This window comes from Rutilus rutilus (genome assembly GCF_951802725.1).
Source record: "Rutilus rutilus genome assembly, chromosome: 2".
NCBI lineage: Eukaryota > Metazoa > Chordata > Actinopteri > Cypriniformes > Leuciscidae > Rutilus > Rutilus rutilus.
In genome coordinates, this window is record NC_140210.1 from 40237999 (window position 1) to 40254677 (window position 16679).

Below are 16679 nucleotides of genomic sequence, written 5' to 3' on the forward strand. Positions count from 1 at the left end.
TGTGACCACCTTCATTTTTTGAAAAATGTGAATGTTTACTTTTCACACATTTTTGTGTTTATGAATTTTCGCACATTTCTTCTGATTATATATAGAATGATATTGGTCCTTGCTGAACATTATTTCCTTCATTACATTCATCATTGTAAGCTTTCCAACTGGCTTCTTCATTACTGTTGAAACTGGACTTAAATACTGAAGGTTAGTGAAAGCTTAATGAATAACTAAGTATATACTGCATTTATTTGTAAGCAGCGCATTCAATCATAGCAGGATACAGTACAAAAAAAAAATGTGATTTACAGTATACTTCTGTTTTTCTGAGCCATTTCTACAATGACTTCTAGGTGTTTTTAGAGACTGTGTCAAGTTCCCCACTAGTGTCTTGAACACAATCCACTAATATTCATTTTGAATTGTGTATATATTGTATTATGAACGTTTTATCATTTGATACTTGCTACTTTCATGGATGTGGTTTCTAATGTTATGAAAATGGTTCAAGAACTTTCTGGGTAGATAGTATAATTATAGCTAGGATTGCCTGAAAATACGGGAAAGCAAAATGCACATCAAATTCCAAATACATATTAATACATGTTAATATGAGTAAACTAAAGCTAAGCTGCCACTGACTGACCTTAAAATCGAATTTGCTTTATTAGAACATCCATTTTTATCAATAAGTAATAGTGAAACTGTGTTTTAGAACTTCCAATTTATCTTATTTTTTTGCATTATAAAGCACTGTAAAGCCCCAATTAACTTTAATATAAAGAAACACAAATAAATAGCTTTGTGCAGGACTATTTAACAGCTGTGGCTTTAATACTTTTTAAGTAGATTTTGCCCAGTGCACTGCACCAAATTGTGAAACAATGAAATTCATGATCTGTAGGAATGTTTTTTTTTTTTTTTTACAACCAAACTCCTTCAAATGTGGCCGGCCGCACCATCCGGGCCCTCATTGGACAGCGAGGAGGGTGAGCGGGAACTGCGTGGGCGGAGCTGAGCGGACGGGATGATGGGAGTGCCCTGATGGTGGCTCACCTGTGACATCGTGTCATCAGACTCCCAGCGCTCCAGTTCGTCTCTCACCAGCCGGTCCATTTGCTCTCGGTGCATCTCTGGATCTCGCCCCATTCTTTCGTCCTGAGGGCACAAGTTTATGTGTCAGAATGTACACTAAAATTATTTGCACCGATCCAGTTGACAAAAAAATGACAAAGAGGCCATTCACACAAAACGCATTTTTGCTTTCAAAAAAGCGAGTCTAGCGCGTTTTCAAAAAAACGTGTTCTGTGTGGACCAGCCCAAAGGCATTTTTGGGAGGCATAAGCACGCTCCAGATAAAAAAAAGTTGTCTCAATGTCCTAACAAGTTTTCAGCAACAAATAATTTGTCTAAAAGCGAAAATTGCTGCCCAACATATATACATATATATTGTATATAATGTATTTGTATTTATATTTAGAGGGGGAAACAACGATCTCCGATATTTTGAATTTGGACTGCAGTACCTATTTCCACCACTAGCTGTCCTTCTTATAGACTGCACCTTTAATGTTATAATGCTAATGTGCAAACATTTTTGAAAGGTTTTAAACCGTTTTTATCATCACCTCCATGACCCCATCCAGAATCCTTCCAAGCACATCTCTCCTCTTCATCTTGGCTCTCTCCATGGCCTCTAACTTCACGATAACGGCGTCAATCTTTGACACGATGCTGCCGATCGAGTGCTCCATGCGGTCCACTCGACGCACGAGCCTGATAGGCCACATCAAGCACAAAATACTTTTCAGTTAGAGGTCAAACATTGGATATTGTGAAAGCGTAATACCAGGTGATGTTTACACTTGGAACTCCTCGTATGACACGCCTCCTGAGCTGCTTCCACGGCGACGAGAGCTGTGTCCACTGTCCTCATCATCGTCCTCCTCGGAGTCGTCATGGCTACGAGAGAAGCTCCGCCCACTCACTGGCCTGGGCAGCGAACTGTGCTCCAGATCCAAGTCCTCCTGGCGAGTGTTCAACAGATACTAAACATCTGCTCCAGTGTCGTTTAGTGTGTTCACACTTGGCATGTTTGGTTGGATTAAAACGAACTCAGATGCGATTGCTCTGTTAATGCGGTTCATTTGAATCACTGAAGTGTGAACGCTGCCATCTGAACCCTGGCGCATCAAACAAGCGGACCGAAAACACTGAAAAGATGAGTCTCAATCCGCTTCCAAACCAACTCTGGTGCGGTTTGACTGAAATATGAACGCAACACGGACCAAAGACATGTAAATGAACCAAAAACGGGACATGATGTAAAAAGATGAGACTCTAAAAAGGACAGAATGCTCAAGAATAGTCGCGATGTTGCTCATCAGAGTTCAGTACAGGCGCCAGAACCGCGTCTCCTCCGCGCAGATCTTCGTTTGTGTGTGTGACGGAGGGATTCCTGCCGCTGTTTTAACTCCTTTACACATTTTATAAGCTCTTCAGAGGCTCTCAACTGGTCAAAATACCATCATATGTAGGCTACGCACATACAGCGAGCGCATTTAGCCCAGAACACAGCATTGTTTTGGATGTTCGGTAAGTTCCATCATGAAATATACGTAATAAAAGGTGACCAATCAGGTTGTGAACATATCCCTATGCCTTTAGGGGTTTGGTATCTTTAGATTCGGTGTTGAAATGCCAACGTGAACGCTAAACGGACCAGTAATAAATGCTTTTTCTCTCTCTTTGGTCCAGACCAAGTGAACCAAACTACAAGTGTGAACACACCCTTATTGATTTGGTTCTTTATGTAAAATGTTTTAATAGTGCTCTTGAATTTTTTTGAGCATTTCTGTGGCTCAAACGCCAAGGTCATGGGTTTGATTCCCAGGGAATGCATGAACTAATGAGATGAATGCAATGTAAGCAACTACCAAATGCATAAATATAAATTGTTTTCTTTAGTCCGTTCAGACTAGTAGTTCAGTTCGTTTGGTCCAAAAAAAATGAAACAAACCTAAAGGCATAGGGATGCATTCACAACCTGATTGGTCGGCTTTTATTATGTATATTTCGTGACGGAACTTACCGAACATCCAAAACAATGCTGTGTGCATAAACGCACTCGTTGTATGTGCGTAGCTATTTTGACCAGCTGAGAACTAGTGAAGAGCTTATAAAATGTGTAAAGGAGTTAAAACAGCGGCAGGAATCCCTCCGTCACACACACAAACACAGATCTACTGCGAGGAGACGCGGTTCTGACGCCTGTACCGAACTGTGATGGGCAACACATTGCGACTATGACGAGAAAAAACAGGTGTGCAGGAGCATTCTGTCCTATTTAGAGTCTCATGTCCCGTTTTTGGTTCGTTTACATGTCTTTGGTCCGTGTTGCGTTCATATTTCATTCGAACCACACCAGAGTTGGTTTGGAGGCAGATTGAGACTCATCTTTTCAGCGTCTCGCTCTGCTTGTTTGATGCGCCAGGGTTCAGATGGCAGCTTTCACACTTATTCAAATGAACCGCACTAACAGAACAATCGCACCAGGGTTCGTTTTAATCCAACCAAACATGCCAAGTGTGAACACACCCTTAAATTAAGTGATGTTACAAAAACAAAACTAATTGTGCGACATCCTTCAGCATTAGTTTTTCACTCACTCTCTCTTTCTCCAGGTCATCTCTCATCTGCTGGTGCTCGTGTTCAGTCAGTTCCTGATCTCCGTCAAGGTCGTACTTGGCAAAAATGGCTTCAATCTCAGCATCTGAATGGCCCTTTCTGTGTACAAACACACATAAAACAATTCGCATTGATCGTTGCATCCATCTTGCATTTGTATAATTAGTGTAGATGAATGTTTCTCACCCTCTGAGGTCTTGCCGGAGCTCATCGAAGCTGAGTTTGCCAGTAGCCTGGTGTAAGCTGTCTGGGATGTCATTGATGGAAGTCTTCTTCAGCTTGAGTTTTACCATTGCCCTGTTATAGCCCTTCTTGATAAGGTCTGTGATCTCCATCTCTGACCTCTGCTGGGCCATGTCAGCTTTCACCTCCGAGTACGTGTCATTGATGATGGCCAAGAACATATTCTGAACAAAGCAAAATGCACAAGTCAAACATGAGCATTCCCTTTATATATTTGATTTATTTTATTTTCAAGCTATTTCTTTTAGCTCAAACAGTGGAGCATGGCACTTGCAACGTCAAGGTCATGGGTTTGATTTCCAGGGAAAGCAAAAACTTGTCAAATGTAAAGGCCTCGATATAGTTCAAGCGAAATTGAAGAACGAACTGGTGTGATGTCATTTCCAACAAAATCAGGCCAAAACAAAGTTTGTTTGGAGTTATTCTCGAGGGTTCGATGCAAAGAGCCAACGAAGAAAGAAAAAGAACTTCACTGAGTATATTGGGGCCTTAAAGGGGATAGTTCACCCAAAAATGAAAATTTTGTCATCATTCACTCACTCTCATGTTGTTCCAAACCTGTATGAGTTTCTTTGTTCTGTTGAACACAAAGGAAGACATTTTAAAGCTACACTGTGTAGGATTTTCTCCCATCTAGCGGTGAAATTGTTTATGACTACCAACTGAATATTACTTTCTAGCCCCTCCCATTCCGAGAGCGTTTTAACTCCTACGGTGGCCGTATTATTTCAAATCTGCCGGCAGTCGCGAGTAATCTCCCCCTCGCATTCGTCACGGTGTCACTGAGTGTAAAAACGCGAAAGGCGAAGCTTGAATTTCCAGGTATGTCCCTCTTTGGCTAATGTATTTTCAAGATGGAGGCGCAACATGGCTGCCGCCATTCGAGCAACTCGCTCGTATGTATTCTGAATGGCAGATTCTACGCTTACGAGAATACTTGATTAGTTGGTAGAAGTAATTACACATTAATGAGCACATATTATTTTGAAAGAACAAAGTGTTTTTTGCTAAGAATCTACTTAAAAAATTACACAGTGTAGCTTTAAAGAATGTTGGTAACCACACTGTATTTTTTTCCTACTATGGAAGTCAATGGGTATCATCAACTGTTTGATTAACAACACTCTTTAAAATATCTTGTTTTGTGTTGAATGTTCATTCAACACAAAATGTTCATTTTTGGGTGAACTATCCCTTTAAACCTTCAATCATGTGAGAGGAGAGAGTGGTATTGGACCGGCAAAGGACATCAAGACGAGACTTTTTAAAATGATTTGAATCCTATTTTAATTCAAGGTGTATTTCATGTCGTTTATGTCAAGTTCCTCTTGCTGTGTTTACCAGCAAAATCATGAAGATGAAGAACACGAAGGTGGTGAAGTAAATGGGTCCCAACACGCTGTCGGCCTCCTCGATTTCCGAGAAGTCAAAATCACCCAGAATGATCCGGAACTGCGTGAAACTGTGAGCAACAGAAACCACCAACATTAACATATATATAAGGTCAAAAACATACATGGAAGATCTATAACATGCATTTAGAAAATAGTGTGAATTTTCATTTCATGCCAACTTAAGCTAAACGTGTATGACATTTTTCTAAATAGCTGACATGTTTTTGTGAATTATTGCATTTTATTGTTTATATAATAATATATTCTGAGTATAGGTTATTTAGATGCATCCAAAACTCACATGCAGGCCTGAAAAGTGCTGAAGTCGTTGACTTGAGTTCCAAAAACTAAATACGCCAGCTGCGCGTAGGCCAGGAACACGATGAAAAACATGATAGCGAAGCCCATCAGGTCCTTGGCGCAGCGTGACATGGTGGTGGACAGCTGATTCATGGTCTTGTTGAAATTAATAAACTTAAAAAGCTGTGGGAGAATCAAGATGGTAGTATTTTGAGGAAACAACAACACTAAAAAATCGTTTCGGCACGACAAATGTTGAGGTGACACCTCACCTTCACCCATGAGAGGAACACAATGACGGCAGCCAGGTTGTTGAAGTGAACCTGAAGGCGAGCGAGCGGCTCAAAGTTGGGGTATGTGCTGTGGTTCTCCAGCAGGAAGTGAAGTCTGTGACTGACCGCTGATGTTCTACAGATGTTCATAATGATGGCTGGAACACTGAGCTGTGATGGTGATGAAGATAAACCAAAGTTTCATACTCAAAAGCACAAAATACACTTGCTAGAGTAAGATATACATATTCAGCGACTAAAATATGTGGCCTACTGTAACAATAAGAACATCCAAGCAGTTCCACAGGCTCTTGAAGTAACGCAAACGATGCAGGCGGATCTCTAGAACTTCTTCCACCAGGTAATACAGCACAAAGAGGCAGAAGGCCACTTCACACATGCCCACAAAGTAGTCCCAGCTGGACACGTAGCGGATTAGACGCACCGTCTGGAACTGCCAGGAGGTCACGGCGCCCCCTGTGGCTGGAAACTCTGCTAGCAACCTACAGTAAAGCAGCAGGTGACAGATCTTTGAGGCAAGATGGTATGTATATTGAGTTCATTACCACGGTTTATTATTTTGGTCCCTCATTTTAGTTAAATCATGGCCAGGATTTAACTGAATAAAGTAGTTTGAGGCCACAATTTACCAAAAAACGAGGGAACCAATTAATAAGTCTTATGAACAAATTCTTCAAGTCATTTAAATTATATATGTTTAAAAAAATGCAAGACAGAAGACCAATCACAGTTAAGTATGCAAATTACACCATTGCGAATGCTAAACTTTTAATCTTCAATGGATGAGTTTTTTAAAATAGTTTAAATGGAGTCTACATGTAGAGCAACAATGCTAAAGCTATGTTATATTTGATTAAATATAATATATTTTTTTCCATAAAATTACTATTTCATATACTATACTATTTCATTTAGATAAAAAACGTTATTTTATTAAGTAAAATGTATTTGCTATATTTGATTAATATATAGGCCTATGCAATATTTTATTATAAAATAACTATTTAAATTTAGTTTTTTATTTAAATAAAGTCATTTAAATTGAATATTTGCCATATTTTATTAATATATATACAATATTTATTGCATATAATTACTTTTTAAATTGAGTTTTTCATTTATATAAATAACGTTATTTTATCAAATAAAATGTATTTGCTATATTTTATTAATATTTAGGCCTATGCAATATTTTATTATAAAAAATAACTATTTAAATTGAGTTTTTTATTTAAATAAATAGTCATTTAAATTGTATATATTAGTTAAGTAGATGCATGCAAGAAGACCAATCACAAGTCAGTATGCAAATTAGTCAATAGATGATTTTCAAAATTTCTCTTTTTTTTTTTTTAAGTACAAGTTAACAAAAAACGTAATAGTTTAAATATAGTATGTACAGTATGTTACTGGTTTGGGAAAAATAAATTGGAAAAATTAGAATAAAACTAATTTAAAACTAAAAAACAGTCCATTACCTGACAATACAAAACAGGTTAACGTTGCCATTGTAGACGGAGAAGTCCAGGAACACAGCTCTAGTGCCACGGTCCAACCAGAGGTTGTTTTTTAACTCTTGCAGCTGATTGGCTGACTTCTCTCGAGTGCGTGAAAGGTCCTGGTAGTAACCTCCACCGTCATAAGTCGACACCTGACCCCAGTAGCTGCTCTCACCCAGACTGCTCTCCTCTGAGTACCTCCACCTGACAGATAAACAGCATGAGAAACCTGTTCAAGACCAAAGATCAAAAAAATATTCAAAATGAGCTATCCGTGTATTTTTACATACGCTGTGCCATTCTTCGGTCCGAATGGTGCCTTGTCCTCATTGGCAGGAGAATAGACATTGTAGCAGTCGTAAACCTCATCCCGCAGGTCTTCGTGGACAGAACAGGACTCATTGCGCACTTTGAGTTGCCGGAGACGTGGGACGCCCAACAGGAGGTTCTCGTAGTAGATCAGACTCTGGTTTTCTGGGAGGCTCTTGTTGTTGTACCAGACCTCCCAGTACATGCCATTAAGAAAAGGGCCTTCTGTGAACTACAGATCATGTTTTCATTAAGGTCTGTGATGCAGTTGGAACTAATCTGCATTTTCGTTTCTATAAAAGAGCATTAAAGTCAGAGGAATAATTACTTTCCAGAAGTCTTCCATGGTAGAAAGAGTCTTGAAGGTCGTTGGTTCTCCACTTGTCAGTGGTGTATCCACGAAAAGTTGGGACATGACTTTGGTGTAGTAGTACATGTTAGTGCTCACCATTCCGTAGGTTACTAAAACAAATAAAGACATATAGATAGTGTGTTTATTTGAAGGTGAATTTCTTTTTCCATGTCCTCCTCCTGCTACAGCAAGTTGAGCTGGAAAGAGATTGATAGATCTGGAAAGAGATTGATGGATCTGGAAAGAGATTGATGGATCTGGAAAGAGATTGATGGATCTGGAAAGAGATTGACAGATCTGGAAAGAGATTGATGGATCTGGAAAGAGATTGATGGATCTGGAAAGAGATTGACGGATCTGGAAAGAGATTGACGGATCTGGAAAGAGATTGACGGATCTGGAAAGAGATTGATGGATCTGGAAAGAGATTGACGGATCTGGAAAGAGATTGACAGATCTGGAAAGAGATTGATGGATCTGGAAAGAGATTGATGGATCTGGAAAGAGATTGACGGATCTGGAAAGAGATTGACAGATCTGGAAATAGATTGATGGATCTGGAAAGAGACTGACGGATCTGGAAAGAGATTGATGGATCTGGAAAGAGATTGATGGATCTGGAAAGAGATTGATGGATCTGGAAAGAGACTGACGGATCTGGAAAGAGATTGATGGATCTGGAAAGAGATTGATGGATCTGGAAAGAGATTGATGGATCTGGAAAGAGATTGATGGATCTGGAAAGAGACTGACGGATCTGGAAAGAGACTGACAGATCTGGAAAGAGATTGATGGATCTGGAAAGAGATTGATGGATCTGGAAAGAGATTGATGGATCTGGAAAGAGACTGGCGGATCTGGAAAGAGACTGACAGATCTGGAAAGAGATTGATGGATCTGGAAAGAGATTGATGGATCTGGAAAGAGACTGGACAATGAACAATACACTGGGTTTATATTGACTTAAAAAATCTTACATACTTCACCTTTAAACGTAATCTTTAAAACTATGGAGCCCCTAAAGGGACACCGTGATACACGTAAAATGTAAATGCATTTGAGCTGACTATACATAGTCAAAAGGGGAATTGCTGCTGTGGTCATTTTGAGGAATTAAAGTGCCTGTTATTCCAGAAAGAAAGACTGCCAGAGCTGGAGCAGACCAGGGAAACGGACAATTTTAGAAATATTTTTCCATTATGACATCTGATTCTCTATGCTAAATGGCAATTCATTTTGTTCCGTTCAAAAGAAAATAAATCTTTATACTTTTTAAATATCATTAAGTTTTATGCTCGATTAAACTGACTCTTCAACTGAGAAATATTTCCAAGGCCTGTTACTCTAGCATGTAAGAAAAGGCAATGTAAAAGCATTAAAAACATTAATGTAGCAAGGTGTGTACTGACATATTTAAGCATGAAACTGTCCAGAATTCAACCTACATATGCAGAGGGTGACCAGAAAGAGGATGTAGGTGATCATTTCTCGTAGGACGGTTTTCAGATACATCTCTCTGTTACTGTTGCTCTCGCCCAAAAGACGAGTGTCCCACAGCACTGAAATAGAGAATGAAATGAAGAAATATCAAATTTCCATCAATGCACAAAAACCTTTACCAAGTTAATTAGTGAATTCTCACTTATTTTCTTTCTTAATTATTTTCAATTATTTGTTTTAGCTATTTCTTTCTTTTTTTAATGATTTTTACCCTTGACTTATAATGAGGTACTTTTTGAAAATGTAGTTAATGTGTAGACTGCTACTTTGAATTTGAATGTTTTTTCCTGTCTTTTCTTTTTTTTATTTGTTCTTTTTTTCATTCTCTTCTGCTCACCAAGTCTGCTTTTATTCCACCAACAATACTTTGAAATATTATTACAATTATCATTTTTTATTAAATTAAATTATTTCAGCATTATTATTCCAGTCTTCAGTCACATGATCCTTCAGAAATCATTCTAATATACTGATTTGATGCTCAAGAAACATTTCTTATTATTATCAATGTTGAAAACTGTTGTGATACTTGCCAACCATGATACCCTGAATAGAAAGTTGAAAGGAACAACATTTTTAGGAATTTAAAAAAAACGTGCATTATAAATGTATTTACTGTCACTTTTTATCAATTCAATGCTTAATAAAATGATTAATTTATTTTAAACAAATTATATATAAAGTTAGCAAATTACAAATACTGCACATTAACAAACCCCGGTCCTTACAGGCACCTTGTCATATTTAGATTTTACTTGAGACATTATTTTGGCCCATTTATGAACTTTATAAAAAAGTATGAATTGTAAAAAAAAATAGCCTAGTAAGGCTATTAGAAGATTTGGTAACACTTTAGTTTAGGGTTCAATTCTCACTATTGACTAGTTGTTTATTAGCATGCATATTGCTAGGATATTTGCTGTTTATAAAGCACATATTAATGCCTTATTCTGCATGACCATATTCTACACCCCTTAATCTTACCTAAACTTAACTACTACCTTTCTATGTATTTATAAGCAGTAATTAAGAGTTTACTGAGGCAAAAGTCGAAGTGAATAGTTAGAGAATAGTGAGAACTGGACCCTAAACTAAAGTGTGACCTAAGTTTTATTATATTTTCATTATATTGAAACATACATAAGTTCAAGCAGAAGTTTCACCTCTCATTTTCTCGAGTATCCTCTTCCCACAGCTGCGGTGTTCTTGTGCCGGTGGAGTTGGATACAGTCCTCTGTTGATCCGCGCACTGATGCCGGAGAAGCTCCCGGGTCTGCCGCTGCTACTGCTGCTGCTGCTGGACGCCGTGGACACGGACCTCCGACCCGGGCTCGCCGGAGGCCAGTCCGCTTCCATCATCCCCTCCTCCGGTTCGAAGCCTGGGTTATCCCGGCTCCACGCCTGTCTGGAGCTGGAGGCGGGTGGAGAGGGGGTCTCATCGGGCACTCCGAGGCCCACTTCAAGTTCTTCATGATGCATTTTTTCCATCTCGATCCCTTCATGACGCGGGGATGTTGAGGGAGATGCCGCCTGGGTCTGCGGTGCTTGAGGACGGACGCGACTGGAGCTCATTGTGTCATTTACAGTAACCGAATATAAGCAAACGTCTTCATTTCAGTAACTCCGGATGATTGCGACGCTGGTTATGAAAAGCGCAACGGGACGCCACGAACTCGTATTCAGAAAATCTCGGATTTAAAGTTCTTCAAGTCGAAGTTATTGACGAGTTATTGTTTAAGCTTTTTAAAAACTCTAAATTCACTATTACGATGGTATGCAACATTAATAAGTTACGTAAGAAAATTCGCTGAAAACTTCATACAACAACAAAGAATTTTGTCTGAAAGAACAGACGCTTTGTAAAATAGGAATAGTTTACTTGCATGTTTCACTCTGAAATAATTTTGAGTGGCTTCAGTCCAGATTTTGTGAGAGTGGGGGAAAACAGTTTTCCAGTCCACACTCAGCCATCTTTGTTCCCAGTTGTTCCCAGACTAGAGGAATCCAGTTACACACTGACATCAACCTCTGGAAACTTCAACATTTCCCAGCTCCTCCCTTTCTGTCCACCTCACTTTCACTGACACTCACACAATCATTTAAACGTTAGTTTAATAAAAAGATAAAACAATTGTAAGTGGTTTACAATTCTTAACATTCATTTATAAAGTGGTAAAAAAAAGTTTTTAAATATTAACCATACATATTCAGTCTAAAAAAAGTGACTTCATTTGTTTCAATTGGTTTAAAACTACTTGAATTCACAGACAGTTTGCATTTCACACTCCATTGTTGTTATTGTTTGCAAATAAGTTGCCTGGCAACAAGATGCCGCCCCCCTCCAGGATTGGATGTGGAAGGATGAGTCACCCTTTGATGAACCAATCAAGAGATCAAACCAAAACACTCTCTGTCTGATCCAAGGGGGTAATGTTGAAAAAACTGAAGCTTCCCCGGCCGCCATTGATTAGCAGACCATCACCTGCTGTTAGCATTCCATTGACTCCCATTCATTTTGGCGTCACTTTGACAGCAAATAACTTTACATCTGAGGCGTTTAAAGACTCCATTTGTCCTTTATTTATTTCTAAAGAAACACAAAAATGTATAAAAGGCTCCATTACCTTGTATCTTACGTTATGGCCCCGTAGAAGCAGTTTTTGTAAAAATAGGCTAACGATTGCGTCATAACCACGCGACTCTCTGTCGCACAGTAGAGAAATGACCGTATGGACAGGAGGAGAAGCTCGCGTGCAATCGTGGGGACGTGGAGGCAAAATGACACAATAATTAATCAGAATACTTAGCAAAAGTTTCTCCTGCTCCAAGCTCATGGACACCTCCTACTCACACTCTCCGTCTCTGCAAGTTTCGGAAGGGAATGATTCAGATTTCTCTTGGCACGGCTACTAGAAGACAGACAACCGCTCACGTCACATCTACGTCGTCAAGCTCAGTTTGAGTCTGCGCAGTACGGTCAACCATCAGGAAGTGAGAGCTTCTAATTGACTTCACTTTTCTCCGTTGAATTTTTAATTCTAGTTGCGTCCAAAATGACGCATTACACACTATTCACTTATACACAGAGGTGGACAAAGTACACAACTTCCTTACTTGAGTGAAAGTACAGATACTACTGGTCTAATATTACAGTCCGTTACAAGTAAAAGTTGTCAAGACCGATTTTTACTAAGTAAAAGTATAGAAGTACTCGTTTTTAAAAGTACTTAAGTATCAAAAGTAAAAAGGTTCTGACGTCAATCCGACTTTCATTTCCAACCAAAATCCAACGTCTGTCTGACGTCGGATGTTGACGTCAATCCAACGTCGGGTTCTGACGTCAATCCGACTTTCATTTCCAACCGAAATCTTTGATGTCAATCCAACGTCGGGTTCTGACGTCAATCCGACTTTCATTTCCAACCAAAATGCAACCCTTGCAACCAAAATCATCCACTGACTGACGTTACTACTTTCTACTCAAGGACCTTGACAGAAATGTAGTGGAGTAAAAAGTACGATATTTGTCTTTCAAATGTAGTGAAGTTAAAGTAAAAAGTTTCCAGAAAAAATAATACTCAAGTAAAGTACAGATACTCCAAAAGTGTACTTAAATACAGTAAAGTAAACGTACTGTTACTGTCCATCTCTGCTTATACACTACCCAGACAGCAACATAGTGTCGCCCCAGATCCGGCCCACATCTTGTACGCACTAATCTCAACTTTTTGGGCCTTTTCACACCTTTCCAAGTATCTCCATTGTCTTCCAGTTTCTGTTAGATTTCAAGCCCACCCTGGCTGTTTGTGTGGAAACATTTGGTTACCTAACTTCCCCTTGTCTTTACATAAAAGCATCCTTGCTTCTCCAGCTCCAGATCACCAACTTATTTATCTTTGTTCCTCAGTGGTGGAATCGACTCCCAACACCTGTTAGAACAGCGAACACTCCAGCCACATACAAATGAAGCCTCAGAAGGTTTTGTTCAGACATGATTAAAAAGTCATTTAGTCAGTGCCTTAGGTGATTTCACAATTTGTGGGTCTCCACAAGGGCTGGTTTCAAATAAATAAAAGTCATGTTGGCAGGATCTTTGCTTCATTTGCACTGCAGCCATGGATGTTAGCATTGCTGTGGGACTGCTTGCTGCACTGGTTGTTCTCAACTCACAGCCATATAATATAGAAGGTATGTTTCTGAAAACTATTGTTTTATGATTCCAGATTCAAGCATTTAATATTAATAAAAGAAATCTAATACGTGACCACCTTTAGTCTTTATTTTGAAGCTAAACCTAAATGATAAAATGCTGTTCTGAAGGTTTTTTAAACAAAAATTCAGGTGTGCCTTTAGAAGTATTATTTGCAGCAAAGATCTGCGCAGTAAGTACATTAACAAAAAATATGAATGTTTTTCATTAAGTTATGTTACGTACGTTCAAAACATCCAGTTTAACTTATGCATAAGTTAAGGGAACATTCCATTTGAATTCTTTCCACCCCAGCGTAAAAAAAAAAAAAAAAACGTTGCCAGCCAGTGTTTTTGATCATTTTCTCAAAATGCTCATGGCCCCCAGAACATTTTTGTTATATGAATTTCGAACATGCAAAATATCAAGAAAAAGAACAGACCCTCTGAGTAAAAAACAACAACAACAAAAAAACAAACATTTTATTACTTTTTTTTAATCAACACTTGAATGTGGGTAAGCTAAGCTAAGAAAACACTAAGAAAGTTTTTGTCAAAGACTTGCCTATATGTGTTGACAGAGCCCATCTACGGAGAGCCTGTCCACTCCCTATTAAGCCCTATTGTACCGAATTTTGGTTGTAGTACCACCAGAGTTCCACTGGGGGCGCTCGCCATGAGTGCAAAATGAATGGGAGTCAATGGGGCTAGACGGCTAAATTTGTCTCTTTCACCCGATTGCCGTTGAGAAATCTCAGATGTGATTGTAGATTTTGCAAGTTCAACATGGGTTTTAGGTCGAAAGTTGAATGAACGAGTACTTATGTCGTTTTGATTTCTTACAGGTTGAGTTGTTGTTGCCCATAACACGCTAGCATTCTGCTAATGACGTCATTGACATTTTGAAAGACTTTTTTAAAGCAAATAAGTGACTCTAAAACATCTAACACCCAGCAATGTGTAATTTCTTTGCATCTCCTTTCGAATACAACATTCAAATTACTAGACAAAAAATTATATCCTGAGAAAAGTGGATTTTGAGGGGTATACCGCCATTGACCTCCATTCATTCTGCACTCGTCCTGTGAGCGCCATCATATGGAATCAGAGTGGAACTGCAACCAGTTCAGAAGCCGGAAGTGTAGTGAGAGTGAAACTTCTCGCCATATTAGACATTCTCTGGTGTTGATCAGATTCAATACAATGAATGATCAAAACAGATGGAGCAGATCGAGTCCATCAACACCCCTAATGCTTGCACAGTCCTATAGCTCGTCTTGGGTCAACATTTCACACAGTAACATTAGGCAATTTTGATTGATATGCTGTTGAATGTTTTGTGTTTGCTTATTTTACATCATGCATGATTATGATTATCGACTGTTTCTGCTTCTTCTTCACATTTAGTACTCTTTCAGAAGATGTGTCATTAGCGCCCTCTACCGCATAACAGTGAAAACACGGAAAGCCGTGCAATTCCGTCACTGGCGGGGAAAGAGTTAACATTATGATAACATTACTTTTGAATATTCTCTAAGCATTCATAAAGTAGGCTAATAACATTTTAAAAATTATGAACGTCCAACCTTTCCAGAAAATACGTTCCATGAGCGAAATATTAATTGTGCTAACATTTTGAGAACATAGGCTAATTAAAGACCAGATAACTTTGAATTAATGTTCTGTTAACGTTAATGGAAGAAGGTTTGTTCATAACCTTGAGAGAACCTTGGAAAAACATCAGTCACACTTCCCAACCCTCAAGGGAATAAGCAGGGCTCTGGACTGTATACAGGGGGAATGAACGGTTCTGTTAATACTCAACCAAGGGTAGTGTAACTGCAAATGCTTATGAGAAGTTTACCTAAAGTTCTTCAGGATTACACTAATGGCGGAAAACAAGATATTAAAGGATCAGGATCAGTTAAGCCAATAGTGGTCATTCAGGTGTCTAGCAGCTGGGATCTCCTCTTTTTACAACTTACTCAGATCTTATCAGAGAGTGTCAGCCGTTCAGAGGCCCTGCAGGGGAAGTTCAGTTTCTTCTCGCTGTGTTTAGGGTGCAGGGCAGAGAACTAGATTGATGTTCGTCTCCAAGTACAATCGATGAAATGTTCATGTCTATATAGGTAACAGCCTCCTTACAGCATGTTCAACATGGGTTCCATTCAATTTATTTGATAAATCCTGTGCTATTGGCATCGATGATTCTTACAGTGTGTACACAAATCATCATTGTTTTCTTAAACATTTTCTTTATTTTGGTATATAGTTGTTTTGTACCAACTTGCAGCATGTCTCTAATAAAAGAAGATCTAAAATTTTCCTCATGTTCACATATAAGCTTTCAAGGGATTGTTCACCCAAAAATGAAAATTATGTCATTATTTACTCACCCTCAAGTTCAAGTTGTTCCAAACCTGTACGAATTTCTGCTAAACACAGAAGAAGATATTTTGAAGAATGTCAGTAACCAAACAGTTGATGGGCTCTATTAACTTCCATAGTATTTTTCTTTCATACAGTCAATGGGGCCCAACGATTGTTTGGTTACTGACATTCTTCAAAATATCTTCTTCTGTGTTTAGCAGAAGAAAGTAATTCGTACAGGTTTGGAACAACTTGAGGGAGAGTAAATTATGACAGGATTTTCATTTTTGGGTGAACAATCCCTTTGACCTAAAATGTTACTTGTTTTGTATTCATATATACTCATGTTTATATAGTATTAGCATAACACCAAGAGATACTCTTCATATAGGCTATATATTTTTTTAATAATCCATATATATGTGACATTGGGTCAATGGGGCTAACACATATTTCACTTTACACAGGAAAATATAAAACAGAACATGATTGGTATTCTTCTGACCTATGATTCTGACAAGTCCCGCCCTTGACCTGATAAATGTTTGCT

The 16679-nt window shown here is 38.7% G+C and overlaps 1 protein-coding gene across 2 annotated transcripts; it reads right to left on the minus strand.

The window, feature by feature from the left end:
* Window positions 1–413: 413 nt before the first annotated feature.
* On the minus strand, window positions 414–11598 carry pkd2 (polycystic kidney disease 2). Of its 2 annotated transcripts, none has more exons than XM_084400961.1 (14): window positions 10735–11598; window positions 9517–9630; window positions 8048–8181; window positions 7701–7951; window positions 7390–7614; window positions 6165–6393; window positions 5891–6061; window positions 5620–5801; window positions 5266–5386; window positions 3868–4088; window positions 3663–3780; window positions 1858–2021; window positions 1623–1770; window positions 414–1152 (listed from the first exon to the last, which is right to left on the minus strand). In XM_084400961.1, the coding sequence occupies exons 1-14, from the start codon at window positions 11141–11143 to the stop codon at window positions 934–936; spliced, it is 2706 nt and encodes a 901-aa protein (XP_084257087.1). In that variant the 5' UTR covers window positions 11144–11598; the 3' UTR covers window positions 414–933. The 2 variants fall into 2 exon arrangements, with proteins under 2 accessions (XP_084257087.1, XP_084257088.1); XM_084400962.1 differs by having other exon boundaries at window positions 1858–2018; window positions 10735–11576.
* Between the last annotated feature and the right edge of the window lie 5081 nt (window positions 11599–16679).